The sequence below is a fragment of the Heterodontus francisci genome, chromosome 2, assembly GCF_036365525.1.
Source record: "Heterodontus francisci isolate sHetFra1 chromosome 2, sHetFra1.hap1, whole genome shotgun sequence".
Classification (NCBI taxonomy): Eukaryota; Metazoa; Chordata; class Chondrichthyes; order Heterodontiformes; family Heterodontidae; genus Heterodontus; species Heterodontus francisci.
The window spans coordinates 134657272-134674207 of NC_090372.1; the positions used below are offsets into that span (position 1 = coordinate 134657272).

The 16936-nt window shown below is 39.9% G+C and overlaps 1 protein-coding gene across 7 annotated transcripts in view; it reads left to right on the plus strand.

The window, feature by feature from the left end:
* LOC137347116 (tensin-3-like) overlaps nt 1-16936 on the plus strand; it is a 547175-nt gene that overhangs the window by 349037 nt on the left and 181202 nt on the right. For 6 of the 7 annotated variants that reach the window (XM_068011228.1, XM_068011236.1, XM_068011256.1 and 3 more), the window contains 2 exons: nt 7641-7691; nt 11631-11753. In XM_068011228.1, the coding sequence (XP_067867329.1) occupies nt 7641-7691; nt 11631-11753 (174 nt within the window). The remainder of the gene's footprint in view (nt 1-7640; nt 7692-11630; nt 11754-16936) is intronic. The other variant, XM_068011247.1, reaches the window with a different exon arrangement.

A 16936-nucleotide genomic window follows, 5' to 3' on the forward strand; every position in this document is an offset into this window, starting at 1 on the left:
CCTTTTCTCTCTGTTCCTGGAAGATGATTCCTGTTGGATTAAGATTCTACAGGCACTGCCAACCTGTTGGTGAATTGCACAATTGACCACTTTAAATGCATATGCCTGGAAAATGAGTGTAGGTAGGCCGTTCACACACGAAAGGGATCACAGTAAATTTGTTTTGTCTTCAAGCAATATTCGCACATAAGAATTTTCCAATAGAAGTGACTGGAGGGCCGGCTGATTCTTCCTTCTCTCCTGAGTCTTGGGGTACTCATTGTTAAATCTAACACCCAAACCTTGCCCTAACTGAGAAAAACTAACTCAGCACAGGTTAGTTTGACTGAATTTCCAATTAGTGTCTGTCATGTTAAGTAGTTGGGTGTTAACTGATGTCATTAAATGGTGATCATTGTGTATAATCTGTTGTTGATGCGTATTAAAATATGTTTGGTAAGTGGTAAAATTTGTGTATAACATAATGTTCCTGTCACTGCAATCTTGTACAGCACACCTGCTGATGCTACAATTGGTCACAGTCCTAAAGTAAAAATTTTAAAATATCCATCAAACAGTTTTGGGTTATGCAAGTACAGATTTAAAGTTCACAATTTCAATTTAAGCTCTTGCTCCCCACTACACCCTCTATGGCTACTCATATCAAGGATACTCTCTGGTAATATGAGTTATTTTATTGAATGTTTAACATTTTTCTGAATACAATAACACAAGTTACTACACTGATGTACTTTCTAGCTAACCTATTCAAGCTCCAGCTATCTTCATTACATGCACACACAATTTTATGGTCATCATATATTGCTGCTTCATTATTGCATATATAATATACAGTATATTGGATTGATTCCTTTGCATTATGTACTATTCTTAATACAGAAGGATTGTTTTCAAAGTTGTCGGGAGTAAGTTCATAGTTTAAATGGATGCCTATAGCAGAGCAACTGATTTACTTTTCTTTTAGAAATTGTGAAGTGCTAAAGCCACATAATTAACACAGTACACCTAGTGTTTTGTCAAAAAAATCCTGTGTAGCTTATTTGTTCTATAATTGGCTTCCTGTTTAGAGAGAGAATTTTCTAAAAGGGGACTAATTGAATGCAGCTGTCGTAAAATAAACCTTGCTCTCTTGCAATCCAAATCAAAGTATACTGTGTTTGATATAATATTTGTTTTGCTGGTTTGTCCAGACTCTCAAATTTGAAGAATTTGGCAACTGAGTTACTAAAATCCTTGGAAAATTAATAGTGGTTCCAGTATGTCATAAAAATACCAGTTTCAGCAAGCAAGAGTCAACGTCTATTTTCTGTTCCATTTGGTATGTGTGACAATTGTTGCATTGAAAGCTCAAGTATCTGCAGTACCTCTCACACCTTCAGGTGATGGTTTGAGACATTTTTCATTTCAAATGTGCAATGTTGTGTACCACACAGTCGCTATTATTTTCTACTTAGAGTATATCACCATGTGATTGGCAATCAGAATGCTATGTTCCAAACACCTTATCCAACAGGTACGAGATACTTGCTCCCTGTGTGGATGAGGAAAAGGGCTGCGGGGAGGATGAGCCAACTGACCATGGCACCATGGTGCAGAAGGCCATTCAAGAGGGGGGAGCAAAAAGACAAGTGGGAGTTATAGGGGATTCTATAATTAGGGGGATAGATCGTATCCTTTGCAAGCCGGATCGGGAGTCCCGCATGGTGTGTTGCCTACCCGGTGCCAGGGTGCAGGACATCTCTGACCGGCTTGAAAGGATATTGGAGCGGGAGGGGGAGGATCCAGTTGTTGTGGTCCACGTTGGGACTAACAACATAGGCAAGGCTAGGATGGAGGACGTGTTTGGGGATTATAAAGCACTAGGAACGAAATTAAGGAACAGGTCCTCGAGGTTCATAATCTCCGGATTACTGCCCGAGCCACGTGCAAATTGGCTTAGGGATAAGAATATTAGGGAAGTAAACACGTGGCTAAGGGAGTGGTGTGGGAAAGAGGGGTTCCATTTCATGGGGCATTGGCATCAGTTTTGGAACCGGGGGGATCTGTACCGATGGGACGGTCTCCACCTGAACCGATTTGGAACCAGTGTTCTAGCGAAACGGATAAATAGGGTGGTCTCTAGGACTTTGAACTAGTGACTCGGGGGGGAAGGGAAAGGGAAAACGACAGGGAGTATGATGGTAAATAAAAAGGTAAGCAGCAGCATCTGTGCAGGAGGGTTTAAGTTCAAGGCAGACTATGAAAGAAGCAGAAAGGAAGGATAACTCAGGAGTTATTATTAGAGATGTTGGAAATCATGAGGGTAAGAAAGCTAGCATAAAGGCACTTTACCTGAATGCTCGTAGCATTCGTAACAAGATTGATGAGTTAACGGCACAAATCATCACGAAGGAATATGATTTGGTAGCCATTACGGAGACATGGTTACAGGTTGGTCACGACTGGGAGTTAAATATCCAGGGGTACCAGACTATTCGGAAGGACAGACAGGAAGGTAAGGGAGGTGGTGTAGCTCTGATATTCAAGGACGACATCAGGGCGGTGCTGAGAGATGATATAGGTTCTATGGAGAATGAGGTTGAATCCATTTGGGTGGAAATTAGAAACTCTAAGAAGAAAAAGTCATTGATAGGCGTAGTCTATAGGCCATCAAATAATAACATCACATTGGGGTGGGCAATAAACAAGGAAATAACTAATGCCTGTAAAAATGGTACGGCAATTATCATGGGGGATTTTAATCTACATATAGATTGGTCGAACCAGCTCAGTCAGGGTAGCCTTGAGGAGGAGTTTGTTGAGTGTATCCGTGATAGTTTTCTTGAACAGTATGTAATGGAACCGACGAGGGAGCGAGCTATCCTAGATCTAGTCCTGTGTAATGAGACAGGAATAATTAATGACCTCATAGTTAGGGATCCTCTTGGAAGGAGTGATCACAGTATGGTTGAATTTAGAATACAGATGGAGAGTGTGAAGATAAAATCCAATACCAGGGTCCTGCGCTTGAACAAGGGGGACTACAATAGAATGAGGGAGGACTTGGCTAAAGTAGACTGGAAACAAAGATTTTATGGTGGGACAGTTGACGAGCAGTGGAGGACTTTCAAAACAATTTTTCAAAGTGCTCAGCAAAAGTATATTCCAGTGAAAAGGAAGGACTGGAAGAAAAGGGGTAATTTGCCATGGGTGTCTAAGGAAATAAGGGAGGCTATCAAATTGAAAGAGAAGGCATACAAAGTGGCCAAAAACAGCATGAAACTAGAAGATTAGGAAAACTTTAAAGGTCAACAGAAAGCCACAAAAAGAGCTATAAAGAAAAGTAAGATAGAACATGAGAAAAAACTAGCACAGAATATAAAGACAGATAGCAAAAGTTTCTATAAATATATAAAACGAAAAAGAGTGGCTAAAGTAAACGTTGGTCCTTTAGAGGATGAGAAGGGGAATTTAGTTATGGGATATGATGAAATGGCTGAGGCATTGAACAGGTATTTTGTATCGGTCTTCACAGTGGAGGACATTAATAACATGCCAGTAATTGACAAAGAGACGAACGTAGGTGAGGACCTGGAAACAATCATTATTACAGAAGAGGTAGTGTTGGGCAAGCTAATGGAGCTAAGGAATGATAAGTCTCCTGGCCCTGATGGAATGCATCCCAGGGTACTAAAAGAGATGGCGGGAGAAATAGCAGGTGCACTGGTGGTAATTTTCCAAAATTCACTGGACTCTGGGGTAGTTCCAGCGGATTGGAAAACAGCAGATGTGACGCCACTGTTTAAAAAGGGAGGTAGACAAAAGATGGGGAATTATAGACCGGTTAGCTTAACCTCTGTAGTGGGGAAGATGCTTGAGTCTATTATCAAGGAAGAAATAGCAGGGCATCTCGATATAAATTGTCCTGTTGGGCAGACGTAGCATGGGTTCATGAAGGGCAGGTCATGCTTGACAAATCTTTTGGAATTCTATGATGACATTACGAGCAAGGTGGACAGTGGGGACCCAGTGGATGTGGTGTACCTGGATTTCCAAAAGGCCTTCGACAAGGTGCCGCACAAGAGGCTGCTGCATAAGATAAGGATGCATGGCGTTAGGGGTAAAGTATTAGCATGGATAGAGGATTGGTTGACTGACAGGAAGCAGTGAGTGGGGATAACTGAGTGCTATTCTGGTTGGCAATCAGTCACTAGTGGTGTGCCTCAGGGATCGGTGTTGGGACCGCAATTATTTACAATTTATATAGATGATTTGGAGTTGGGGACCACGTGTAGGTTGTCAAAGTTTGCAGATGACGCTAAGATGAGTGGCAGAGCAAAGTGTGCAGATGACTGTGAAACTTTGCAGAGGAACATAGATACATTGAGTGAGTGGGCAAAGGTCTGGCAGATGGAATACAATGTTGATAAATGTGAAGTCATTCATTTCGGTAGGAGTAACAGTAAAAAGGATTATTGCTTGAATGGTAAAAAGTTGCAGCATGCTGCTATGCAGAGGGACCTGGGTGTCCTTGTGCATGAATTGCAGAAGGTTGGTCTGCAGGTACAGCAAGTAATTAGGAAGGCAAATGGAATTTTGTCCTTCATTGCTAAAGGGATTGAGTTTAAAAGCAGAGAGGTTATGTTGCAGCTGTATAAGGTACTGGTGAGGCCGCACCTGGAGTACTGTGTGCAGTTTTGGTCTCCTTACTTGAGAAAGGATATACTGGCACTGGAGAGGGTGCAGAGGAGGTTCACTAGGTTGATTCCGGAGTTGAGGGGGTTGTCTTATGAGGGGAGACTGAGTAGATTGGGATTATATTCATTGGAATTCAGAAGAATGAGGGGGGATCTCATAGAAACATATAAAATTATGAAGGGAATAGATAAGATACAAGTAGAGAGGATGTTTCCACTGGCAGGTGAAGCTAGGACAAGAGGCATAGCCTCAAGATTAGAGGGAGCAGATTTAGGACTGAATTAAGAAGGAACTTCTTCACCCAGAGGGTTGTTAATCTATGGAATTCCTTGCCCAGTGAAGTAGTTGACGCTTCTTCAGTAAACGTTTTTAAAGCTAAGGTAGATATCTTTTTGAACAATAAAGGAATTAAGGGATACGGTGAGAGCGCGGGTAAGTGGATCTGAGTCCACGAAAAGATCAGCCATGATCTTATTGAATGGCGGAGCAGGATCGAGGGGCCGGATGGCCTACTCCTGCTCCTAGTTCTTATGATGTTGCTCATAATGCTTTTCAAATCATTTGTTCATTTTTTTGAGTAACTGAAATTTCTCATACCCAAAATAAGCATCTAAGCATACCAAAAAATTATGGCTTTCATAATACATTTGTCAATTCGATTGTCTTTTGTGTCTCTTCTTGCCTTTTTTTTTACATGAAAGTCTCAGCCTGTTCCAAAAACATGGGATTAACATTCACCTTTTTCTAATTGTGAACAAAACACAGGTGGAGAAGTTGATTTCAAAATCTAACCTTTTGAAAATTGACATAATAAATATAAGCACATGGTCTGTCTATCTGACCACTGACCCTAGAGTCTCTTTTAATGTCCCCCTGCCCCTCACACCCACCAACTCCAGTCTTTTTCCATCAGCTTTTTAAAAAATTTTGCTCTCTCTCTCTCACTCTTGCACAAAATATATAAATTTTACCTTAGTATTTAAAATTTGTCCTTTAGTTTTCAAAATTACTCAGAGAAACCTTAAGATTGAGGGTCAGATAGAGAGATCTATCTATACTTCGGTTTTCAAAATAAAATTGCATTTTGAAGTCAACCCATCCACCAGCCAAGTTGTAATGTAAGACAAATTATATGGTCGTGATCAGGTGACACCAAGCTTGGGATTTAATATCCCGAAGAGTGGAGAAATAGTGAAAAACTACAGAAGCTAAATAGTTCCACAGTTTTGAGGTTCTGGGAAAGGATGAGCTCAAGTAGGAGACTGAGCAATGAGTCTTCATTTCATCACTGTGAGAAAGTGAGGGTGTAGGGAGAGTATGTTTGGAGCTTAGAAGAAACTGGAGGAATGTTCTGATGAGCAATGACCATTGTGATGCTTGTAAAGTAAGAATGAACAAGTTGCAATGTGGTGAGAAAGGGATTGCCTTTTCTTGTGATGAGTTCTCATTTGGTGATGGGAATCCTGCTGAGAGTAGACCCTGCATAATAAGTGACCCCCAACTCAGAAAAATCGGTCAAGTGAGGAGGGGTCAAAGGGCTTCCCGCTTTTCCCTCTCCTTGTTTGACAATAACAGGTTTAATTCTTTCTTAAAGTGGATGTACTGGCCAGTTCAGTAGGTGTTTGATTACTTTGGTTCTTGCTATGATCATAGCAAGTACCAATTGGACAGGTTTTCTTGAGTTTAACAAAGAAAGAGGTTAACTTTATTCTATCTAAATCGAACTAATAAAATAATAAACAACATGCAACTTTCACTTTCACACACTCACTAGAGGTTTACTCACACACCAATAGGTTACAGGATGGGGTAAGGTAGATTGGTTGAGTTAGAGTCGATAGAAAAAAGTGTTAAACAGTCTGTGACGTTTGGTGATTCGGCTGGCTTCTAGCTGAATTCGGTGGTCCTGAAGCTTTTAGTTTGAAGAGGTAGATGACTGGTTCTTTGAGTCTTTTGAAGATAGCAATGCAGATGATTTCCTCCAACAGGATTTCTGATTGTAGCCGGAGTATGCGAAGGTGGTCAGTTAACAGGAAGGATTTGAAAGCTTTCAAGCTGGAATGGGGAGAGAGGGACCTCCACTTAGTAGGGTCTGCCCATGTCAGAATCCAGTTGCTTCTCCTCTTCTGCAGAAAAAACACCAGCTTAAAATCACAGATGGGGAGGGGCTTGTCACATGACAGTCACCCAGTCATTCGAACATAGCAGTAAGCAGTATTTCTCTGCTTGCTGAAAGAACTGAAAGAACCTTTAAACCTCCTGGGTCTTGGTTCTTGCTGGAGACTGAGCAGACATTTTGTCTCTCTCCTCTCAAGCATTGCAGTGTAGGATACAGTGTTGCAAATTAGGTGATCATCTTGAGCTGAAAGGATGATTTTGCTGGCAACTTGTCTTTTTTAAAATGTCATTACAAATATATAAATTCAGATCTCCAGTCAGTGGATTAAAGAAAATTATCATTCACCTAAACACATTGGCGTAACACAGTGGATTTAGGAATTCTGCCCTGCTACTATCTCGTCTGAAAGAACTCATGTTTTGTGGGAGACTATTCGAAGGTAACTGTCTAGAAGTAGAGGTCATATTTTGTCCAAGGTTTGGAGAATTCTAAAGTAATGGTAGATGATTCAACAAAGTGTTCACCAGTAGAATGTCTATGGTAAAAATCATACTGAAAATCATGAATTAAACCAGAACTTTCAAGGTTATGAATAATCTTAGAGTTAACAGCAGTTTCTATTGATTTAGAAAGGTCTGATATAAGGAGTATTAGGGTCGTGGTTTGAAGAGTAAACCAGGCTACTGATGGACGATAGCCAAGAAATTGGTTTGAGCTTTCTACCAGATAATCTCATTGTTCAATGCACTTTACGTCTGAACTTTTGGACATTTTATAAGATTTACAAGTGCAGGTAAAATATTACAGTTGTCCTTGATTTATTGTGTCCATATGCTTTCTACAGGTATTCAACCTTTCTGAGAGGAGATATGACCTTGCCAAGCTTAACTCCAAGGTACAAAGTGGTTTTATATTGAAGTAACATGGTTTTCCATATTTCTAACCTCTGGTTAAAACATCCAAATCCTTAATTTCAGTCCTGTGGCATATCGTGTGACTGGCTGATGCTGTGGTTTTGTAACCTCTGCCATCGAGCTGCAGTACACTGACGACGCTTGCGTATGTGCTTACTCAGAGGTCGAGCTTCAAACCTTCGTCGATGCATTCACGGAGGCTTTTGAAAGAATGGCCCTTAAGCTAAACATCCAGAAGACAAAGGTCCTCTACCCACCTGCTCCTGTAGCATAACACTGCTCCTCTGACTATCCAGATCCATGGCGAACCACCGGACAATGTGGATCACTTCTTATACCTTGGGAGCCTGCTCTCAGCAAAGGCAGACATCGATGATGAAACTCAGCATTGCTTCCAGTGTACCAACGCAGCCTTAGGTCAATGAGGAAAAGAGTGTCGACAAAGATCTCAAACCTGGCACCAAGCTCATGGTCTACAGGGCTGCAGTGTTACCTGCCCTCCTATATGTGTTGGAAACATGGACACTGTACAGCAGACATCTCAAAGCCCTGGAGAGATATCACCAGCGGTGCCTCCACAAGATCCTGCAAATTCAGTGGCAGGACAGGCGCTCCAACATCAGTGTCCTCTCTCAGGCCATCATCCCCAGTATCGAGACATGGTCGTGGCCAGTCTGTTACGCTGGGCGGGCCATATCGTCCGCATGCCTGACACAAGACTCTCAAAACAAGCCTTCTACTCCGACCTCCATCCTGGCAAGAGGCTACCAGGTGGACAGAGGAAATGCTACAAGGATGTCCTTAAAACCTCCCTGAAAAAACGTGATGTTTCCACTTATTCGTGGGAATCTCTTGCCCGAGACCACCTAAAATGGAGAAGAATCATCCATGAAGGTGCCAGCCAATTCTAACCGCGACATGCCCAGGCAGCGACCAAGTGCAAACAGCGGAAGGAGCATTCAGAAATTGGAGCATCCCATTCACTCGCCTCACCAAACATCACCTGCTCCACTTGTGGCAGAGTCTGCGGATCCAGAATTGGACTATTCAGTCACCTAAGGACCCATAACCCTGAGTGGAAGAAAGTCATCCTCGTTCCCGAGAGACTGCCTAAGAAAAAGAAGGGGTTTTGTAACACTATTTATTAATTAAAACATAGAATTGCTTCGCTTTTTTTTCCTGTGCTCATCTATGCTTTTGATTAACCTAATCATGCATTCTGTCTGCTGAATTTTCAATTCATACCTTTTCTCACCCCTTGGGCATTTTTGTACTTTTTAGACACTGAAAAACAGTTTGGAAACCAAATCTTCAAAAATAAAAACTTCTTAAAGTGGAATGTGGAGAACTCTATTTCTGTGGTAATATGCAAAAAAAATCATCAGAAAAGAAACAATTTTTTCCCATTAAATGTTTAATAAAAACTCCTTCATGGTTAATTTAAAAATATTTTTGTCCAACAATCTTGCCATTTTATTGGGCAATGATGGCCACTCAATTGTTCCTTTATTTAAGTTCTAATAATCTGGATATTGAATCTTCTTAGGGCTGGTTTTCATCTGCCCTGTTCCAAAATGGGGGCAATGCAAAGGAAAAGTGGATGCTAATCCTTTGCTCCCATTTTGCTCCTGGAGAGAGCTGCAACCAAACATCTCCCATGGAATTTTTGGAGTCTAGAATTGACTGTGTCTGAGGAGGGTGCATTACTTTAAATTTCATGCAAATGTGTGTCAGAGGACTTTGAGTACATATTTCTTGTAATGGTGCTTCATGTAATTTGGGGAAAACTGCCCCTATAAAATCTATTACTGTCCACTCCTAAGTTGCTGATCAGGTGCCATCATTCATAATGGACATGCTGGTATTGTGCAGATATGTCTTTACATTTGATTTTGAATAACAAGTAATTTTCTGCTTCAGAACTTGTTACAGAATGCTCAGTCTATTTTCCATTTCATGATGCAAATCTGTTTAGTACTGTCACTCAACCCTCACTCTAACTCATCTGCAATATGGCTTATTTGGAGGCTGGCCAGGGGAAAAACAGAAAAGCATCTTTGCTTGTCATAAACCAAAGTCAAACCATCACCCTCCTATTCCTGCACCATCATTCTTCATGGCCACACTTGTGTTTCTACTCCTTCATCAACTGCTTCTGCAGTGGTGGCAGCCTCTATCAGCTCTCTGAAAAGCAAACTGTTAGGGGTACCTGGATTACTGCTTGGAATGCTACCCCGAGCCATGCCACAAACTGATTCACAGAGGACAGTACCTTTAAATTGACATGAAGACCATCAACTTGCAAATCATAGCTTCTAGTGAACAGACATTAAATTAAAAACATAGCAGTTGGTCAAAAGGTGGCCAGATCAAAATTTTGCCCCTGGACTTCCTCCTCTTCATGGTATATGCCTCCTGTAATATAATGAGGCTTCAGAGGAAGTTTGGACACTAACAAAATTGGCATAGCAGCGTACACCTCATGCTCCACACTAATTGGTCCTAGATGGCACAGATCGGAAAGTTTGGTCCCTATTCTAATATTTTACTTATGCAAAAGGTATTATTTTAATTGAGTTTTTGGCCCTTTGACCTCTGCTTTCCTGCAGTTATGGATTTTGGCAATTCTTGATGTACATCATTCGATGCCCTCTGAAGGACCTGTGTCTTCTGCAGTAACTGAATGGGTTGCTTTGAATTGGGAAAATGGAGCTGCACGTGCTTCAGGTTATTTTGGTTGATTTCCATTCTCATTGGAAGAAAAGAGGAAAATTATCAATGTTAACCTCATATAGAAGAATGGAATACAAGAAATTTAGGAACAAGAAAGGCCTCTGAGTCCCAGCAAGCCTCTTACATTTTGACTGATCTCAACTTCCCATGCTTGCATTCTCACATAACACTCAGTTCCCTTCTTTCTCCCAAAATACATCTTATTAGTTACACTGTTTGCTTTAGTGGTCTTTCACAGTAACGTATTCCATATGGCTCTTAACCGTAGTGTTAATTCCCTATTTGTTGCCAACTTTCTGTTTTGTAAATGATGTTTTGTAATTTTTGAGCCCTTCATCCAGGTAAACAATTTTTTGGATCAATTTTATTTAATTTTATTAATCTTCAAGACTTCGATAAGTTACCTCAAATTTTTTCCTGTAACAGCCCAACATCATCAAACTTTCATCATTTTAATAGTTCCCTTGTTACAGTGACTTTTACCCTTTTCCTTCTAAGAATTTCAGAAATTTCCGTTATTTTCAATGCATAATCAAGTTGGTTAAAACCACATGTTTTCAGAATTTCCATTCCTTTCGTTGGGAATTTATGGTCATTTTCTCCAGTTTAGGTGGAAAAGGGTTCACTTAACTCTTTCCATACAAATGTTGAAATAAGTTTTTTCTACCTAAAATGACTTTTTTTTTAAAGATAAAGCTCTGATTTCAGTTGAGAAGTAATGGTTCTTGTTGCAAAATGGTTCAGAGAAAAAAGTGCATTTATTCTTGTGATTTATGACTTCAACTTTGTGAAAGTTCTTTATCTATATTCAGAGCCACAATGAAATACAGTCTGGTAATTGTATTATTCATTGTTGCCCAAAGAAGAAAAGTGTTAATGCTCTGTAAACATTACATGTAACATTGTCAGTTCCTCTTTGACAACCGGTTTTATGATGAATTTGTATGCACTTTTTTTTTACTAATTTGAGATTCAACTCTTTGAATTTTCTTGGTGTTTTAATGAAGTTTTGCTTTAAAACAAGGCACATTATCTCAATGAGTACTGCACCAGGACACACAGTCTCAATGAATACTGCACCAGGACACAGTCTCAATGAATACTGCACCAGGACACAGTCTCAATGAGTACTGCACCAGATGTTTGTTGTTAACCCTTGAAAAAATAAAATTTGCTTCATGTTTCAGGTGATGGATGTAGGTTGGCCTGACCTCCATGCGCCGCCTCTGGATAAGATGTGTACCATATGCAAATCAATGGAGACATGGCTAAACAGTGACCCACTTCATGTGGTGGTTATCCATTGCAGAGTAAGCATATTCCACACTATTACTGCACTTTTACTTTTAAGTCTGTTTAATGTGTAATCATTTTGTTTTATAGAACTTTTGTCTTTTGTCTGATGCGTTCCTTGAATACCTGAAGGGTCTTCAATGCATTCAAAATAGACAATAATAATTTTCCAGTGTTTGTTTTTGAATTGGCAATATCATTCAAAGGTCATAAACGTGACTGGTTTGAAAATAGAAAAAAAACTCTCAGTGCAATCGTACTTGTCTGCTGAGGGATGTTAGTGCTGGGGATTAGAATTTTTTTGGACTTCTTGTCATTGTTTTACATCAACTACTCCAAGGTCAAATACAATAGGGTTGAATGCAGAATAACATTTTCTTTTCACCATTTTACCAATATGGCCCAATTACAACTGCAAAAGCACTTCCATTCGCATACCAGCAATTCTTGTGACCACTTTGAGTAAAATTGTACATCTAGTGCCAGTTAGTGACAAGTTCTGAGTAGGATTGTGCTGGAAACCTCTAGCTGCAAAAACTGATTTAAGAGAACACATTCTTATTTCCTGTTGAGTGTTGACAGATGCCAGAGAGAGAAAAAAGTTTAATTCATCAGTCTTTGCTGCCATTGAACCCAGGTCTCAGAAATGAAAGAACAATTGCTTTCACCTAATGTATCACATAGTCTTGGTATAAAATTTAAATTGAAGCATCTTCCCACAATTCAGTGAATAAAAGCAATTTGTGCTATTTACTAAAGTCTATTTTTCAGAAGGGTTCCAGGTTTGATCCCTTGTCTGTGCTGAGTTAGCTGAGGGGGGAGTTGGAGGTGGCACCACAACTGGTCTCTGTGTCATCAGGTAAGGGGCAAGAAATGTTGACCAGATTCTTACCCCTGGTTGGCATGCTGGAAGGCACATCTGGTGGAGATTAGATAAGGACTACTTAAAAATTAGGAATAATTCAATGTCGAAGCTCATGAAGAATTACCTTTTAGGTAAAGTACTGCTGAGCTGCCAGCAATTGTGCAACTGTATCCCAACATGAATCACTAGTCAGGAAAGGAGGACAAAAGCTTCAAAAATCAATTGTGTTTATCTTTTTTTGCCTCTTACAAGCCAAGTGCAGTGAGGGATTATGTATACAGGATGTAAAGTATTGTGTGTGAAAGCACATTTAAATTTTCTAAAATGGGCCATATTTCTAAAATGAAATTTAAGAAATGCTAACTGGTGAAACTACTGACAAAATGTTTTAGACCATTAACATTTTGCTTGCAGTTTTTCTCTCGTTCTTTTATTTCCGTCAGTTTTACCATATTTAGAAAAGATGGAAGGTCTATTGATTCTACAGTTACACTGCAGTGATGGTTTTGGCCACCTTTTGTCTACTTGTGCCAAATGAGCCACTTATGACAACTGGTACAGGCTAGTATTTGTATGTCAGATTATGGCTAAGAGATAATTGTCTCATCTGCTCATCAGTTACTTTCTGCATTGGTTGTTCATTTTGTAAAAAGACAAACATTTCTGCATGAGTGAAGGTCCAATATTGGTGCATTTTGTTTCCTGTTGGAGTAATATCTTGGTCATTCACAATAATTACAAAAATCTGTAAGTACAGTCAATGTATATCCTGATTTTTACGCATTTTCATAAAAAGTTAAAAGGAAATTTTCAGTAGCCGGTGTGATCCATTCATTTCCAAAGATTGTAAAATACATTGCTGTTCCATCAGCTCTTCAGTAACAAAATGTCTGACGAGTGAATGAGAAAAGACTTGGGATTTTAAAACAAAAAGTTTTCTCAGTTATATCTTGCAACCCTTTATTGGCAATTTCATATCCTTCTCTCTTATAGGTGAAATTCATGCATTGGTTCAGTTGCACACTTGCTTAAATTGGTATTCTTATATGAGTCCATACAGTGAAAGTTGGTGCATTTTTCAACAAAACGGGCATCCCAGACAAGCTTTATCATACGAACATATGAATTAAGAGCGGGAGTACGAGTAGGCCACTCAGCCCTTCGAGCGTGCTCCGCCATTCAATAAGTCCATGGCTGAACTGATTACTTCACATTTCCACCTACTCCCGATAATCTTCCATCCCCTTGCTCATAAAAAATTTATCTACCTCTGCCTTAAAAATATTCAAAGACTCTGCTTCCACCGCCTTTTGAGGAAGAGAAGTCCAAAGACGCATGATCCTCTGAGAGAAAAAATTTCTCCTCATCTCCATCTTAAATGGGCGACCCCTTATTTTTAAATAGTGACTCCTAGTTCTGGATTCTCCCACAAGGGGAAACATCCTTTCCACATCCACCTTGTCAATACCCCTCAGGATCTTATATGTCTCAATCAAGTTGCCTCTTACTCTTCTAAATTCCAGCGGATACGAGCTAGCCGGCCCATTCCAGGTATTACTCTAGTAAACCTTCTTTGTACTGCCTCCAACGCATTTACATTCTTCATTAAATAAGGAGACCAGTACTGTACACAGTACTCCAGATGTGGGCTCACCAATGCCCTGTTTAGCTGAAGCATAACCTCCCTACTTTTGTATTCAATTCCCCTCGCGATAAACGACAACATTCTATTAGCTTTACGAATTACATACTGTTCCTGCATACTAACCTTTTGCGATTCATGCACTAGGACACCCAGATCCCTCTGCATCTCAGAGCTTTGTAATCTCTTACCATTAATATAATATGCTTTTTAATTCTTCCTGCCAAAGTGGACAATTTCACATTTTCCCACATTGTACTCCATTTTCCAGGTCTTTGCCCACTCATTTAACCTATCTATATTCCTATGTAGCCCCCTTACATCCTCTTCACAAGTTATTTTCCTACCTATCTTTGTGTCATCAGCAAATTTAGCATAACTTCGGTCCCTTCATCTAAGTCATTTATATGAATTGTAAAAAGTTGAGGCCCCAGCACAGATCCCTGTGGCATACCACTCATTACATCTCTGTTTCCTGTTAGCTAGCCAATCTTCTATCCATGCCAATATGTTACCCCCTACACCATGAGCTTTTATTTTCTGCAATAACCTTTGATGTGGCACCTTATCAAATGCCTTCTGGAAATCTAAGTACAGTACATCCACCGGTTCCCCTTTATCCAGAGCACATGCAACTCCCTCAAAGAACTCCAATAAATTGGTTAAACATGATTTCCCTTTCACAAAACCATGTTGACTCTGCCTGATTATCTTGAATTTTTCTAAATGCCCTGCTATAACGTCTTTAATAATAGCTTCTAACATTTTCCCTAAGACAGATGTTAAGCTAACTGGCCTGTAGTTTCCTGCTTTCTGTCTCCTCCCTTTTTGAATAAAGGAGTTACGTTCGCTATTTTCCAATCTAACGGAACCTTCCCCAAATCTAGGGAATTTTGGAAAACTAAAACTAACGCATCAACTATCTCACTAGCCATTTCTTTTAAGACCCTAGGACGAACTCCATCAGGACTTGTCAGCCTGCAGCTCCAACAATTTGTTCAGTACCACTTCCCTGGTGATTATCCTCTCTCAATCTATACGTACGCACCCTTTCCAGTTTGGATCTTTGAATGTTGATCACTCCTGAGAATCCAAGCTGATTTCCTGTCCCCACCCCAACAAGCCCTTGCCAAAGGATGTTGATATCAACTGTAGCAATCTTATAGCACCGCTCAGTTGAGTTCAGCTAACTGGGAACAGGCTAGGAATTGGGCCTGAAATGTTCTAGTCTGTATGATTTAGTGCTACATTGTAGACTGCCTTTTTGCAACAGGACATTAGGTGAATCATATTTCATTATTCAGTCACAAATAAATCTCCTGCCAAGTGTCTCATATAAAAAATCCAGTTGTCAGAGACAATTTTTAGCATTGGATCCTCAGTTAGAGTAATTACATAGGAAGTGGAAATATAGCAACAGGGGTAGGCCGTTCAGGTCTCAAGCCTGTTCTGCCATGCCATTAGATCATGCATGATATGTACTTGGGCTCCATTTCACTGTCTTTGGTCCATATCCCTTCATACCCTTACCTAACAAAAATCTACCAATCTCAAGTCTTCAAAATGTCAATTGACCCAGCAGCCATGTCCTTTTGGAGGGCAGAGGTCCAGATTTCCATTACTTTTCATATGCTGTGCACGTTGGAAAGTTTTATAGCAGACGTACAGATTTACAAAGAATTTTGGCTCATTCCAAACAGGTACTTATTTTTTAATGAGTCAAAATGCTTTGGAAATTTTATTGTATAAGCTGCAGCATTTGATAGCACAGCTGCAGAACAGAATATGGCTACAGTGATGTGGTCACAGCACATGGTTTGGAACACTTGGCAAAACCCCTTGTTTGTGCACAGTTTTTAAGATTAAAAGAGTATTCAGTAGAGTAGAATGACCTATTAAATAAAGGTCAGGATGTTCTATGTCGGCTTAACTGTACTCGCCCAAATGAGTTTGTTCATAAGATATTAAATCCTAAATTTCAAACTCCTTTGTTCTGTATATGTCTTTGTTTTATTTATTAGAAAAAAGGTAAACCACCTTTATTGCTCTCCTTTCAACATACAATGGCTTAGATAAATTCTCTAAAAAAGGGAATATTGTAGGGATAGTCACATTTAAAGCTTTCTCAAGGTTAGCTTTGCAAGAGCGATTTGATCCTCCCCATTCCCATACTGATTTTTTTAGCATCTGTGTCTCATAGTTCCATCCTTTTGAGTGGAGCTGGAAATCCACTTCAATAATTGACCCTAAAGAAAAGTAAAATTCTGTGGATGCTGGAAATCTGAAATAAAAACAGAAAATACTGGAAATACTCAGCAGGTTGAGCAGTATCTGTGGAGAGAGAAATAAAGTTCAAGTTTCAGGTCCATGACCTTTCATCAGAACTGGAAAAAGGTAGAGATGTAACAGTTGTTTAAGCAAGTACGGAGACAGGGAAAGCCGGGAGGGGAGAAAGGAACAAAAGGGAAGGCCTGTGATAGGGTGGAAGGCAGGAGAGATTAAATGACAACAGAGATGATCGTGCAGGGCAAAAGGGAATGGTAATGGGACAAGTAAAGAAACAAAAGATGGGTCTCAAAGAGGTGTAAGTGGCAACAGCAGAATCATTGCCAACAGCTGGTATCTGTTTTTTTTAAAAAAAAGTGAGCAAAGGTTATGATCTGAAATTGTTGAACTCTATGTTGATTCCAGAA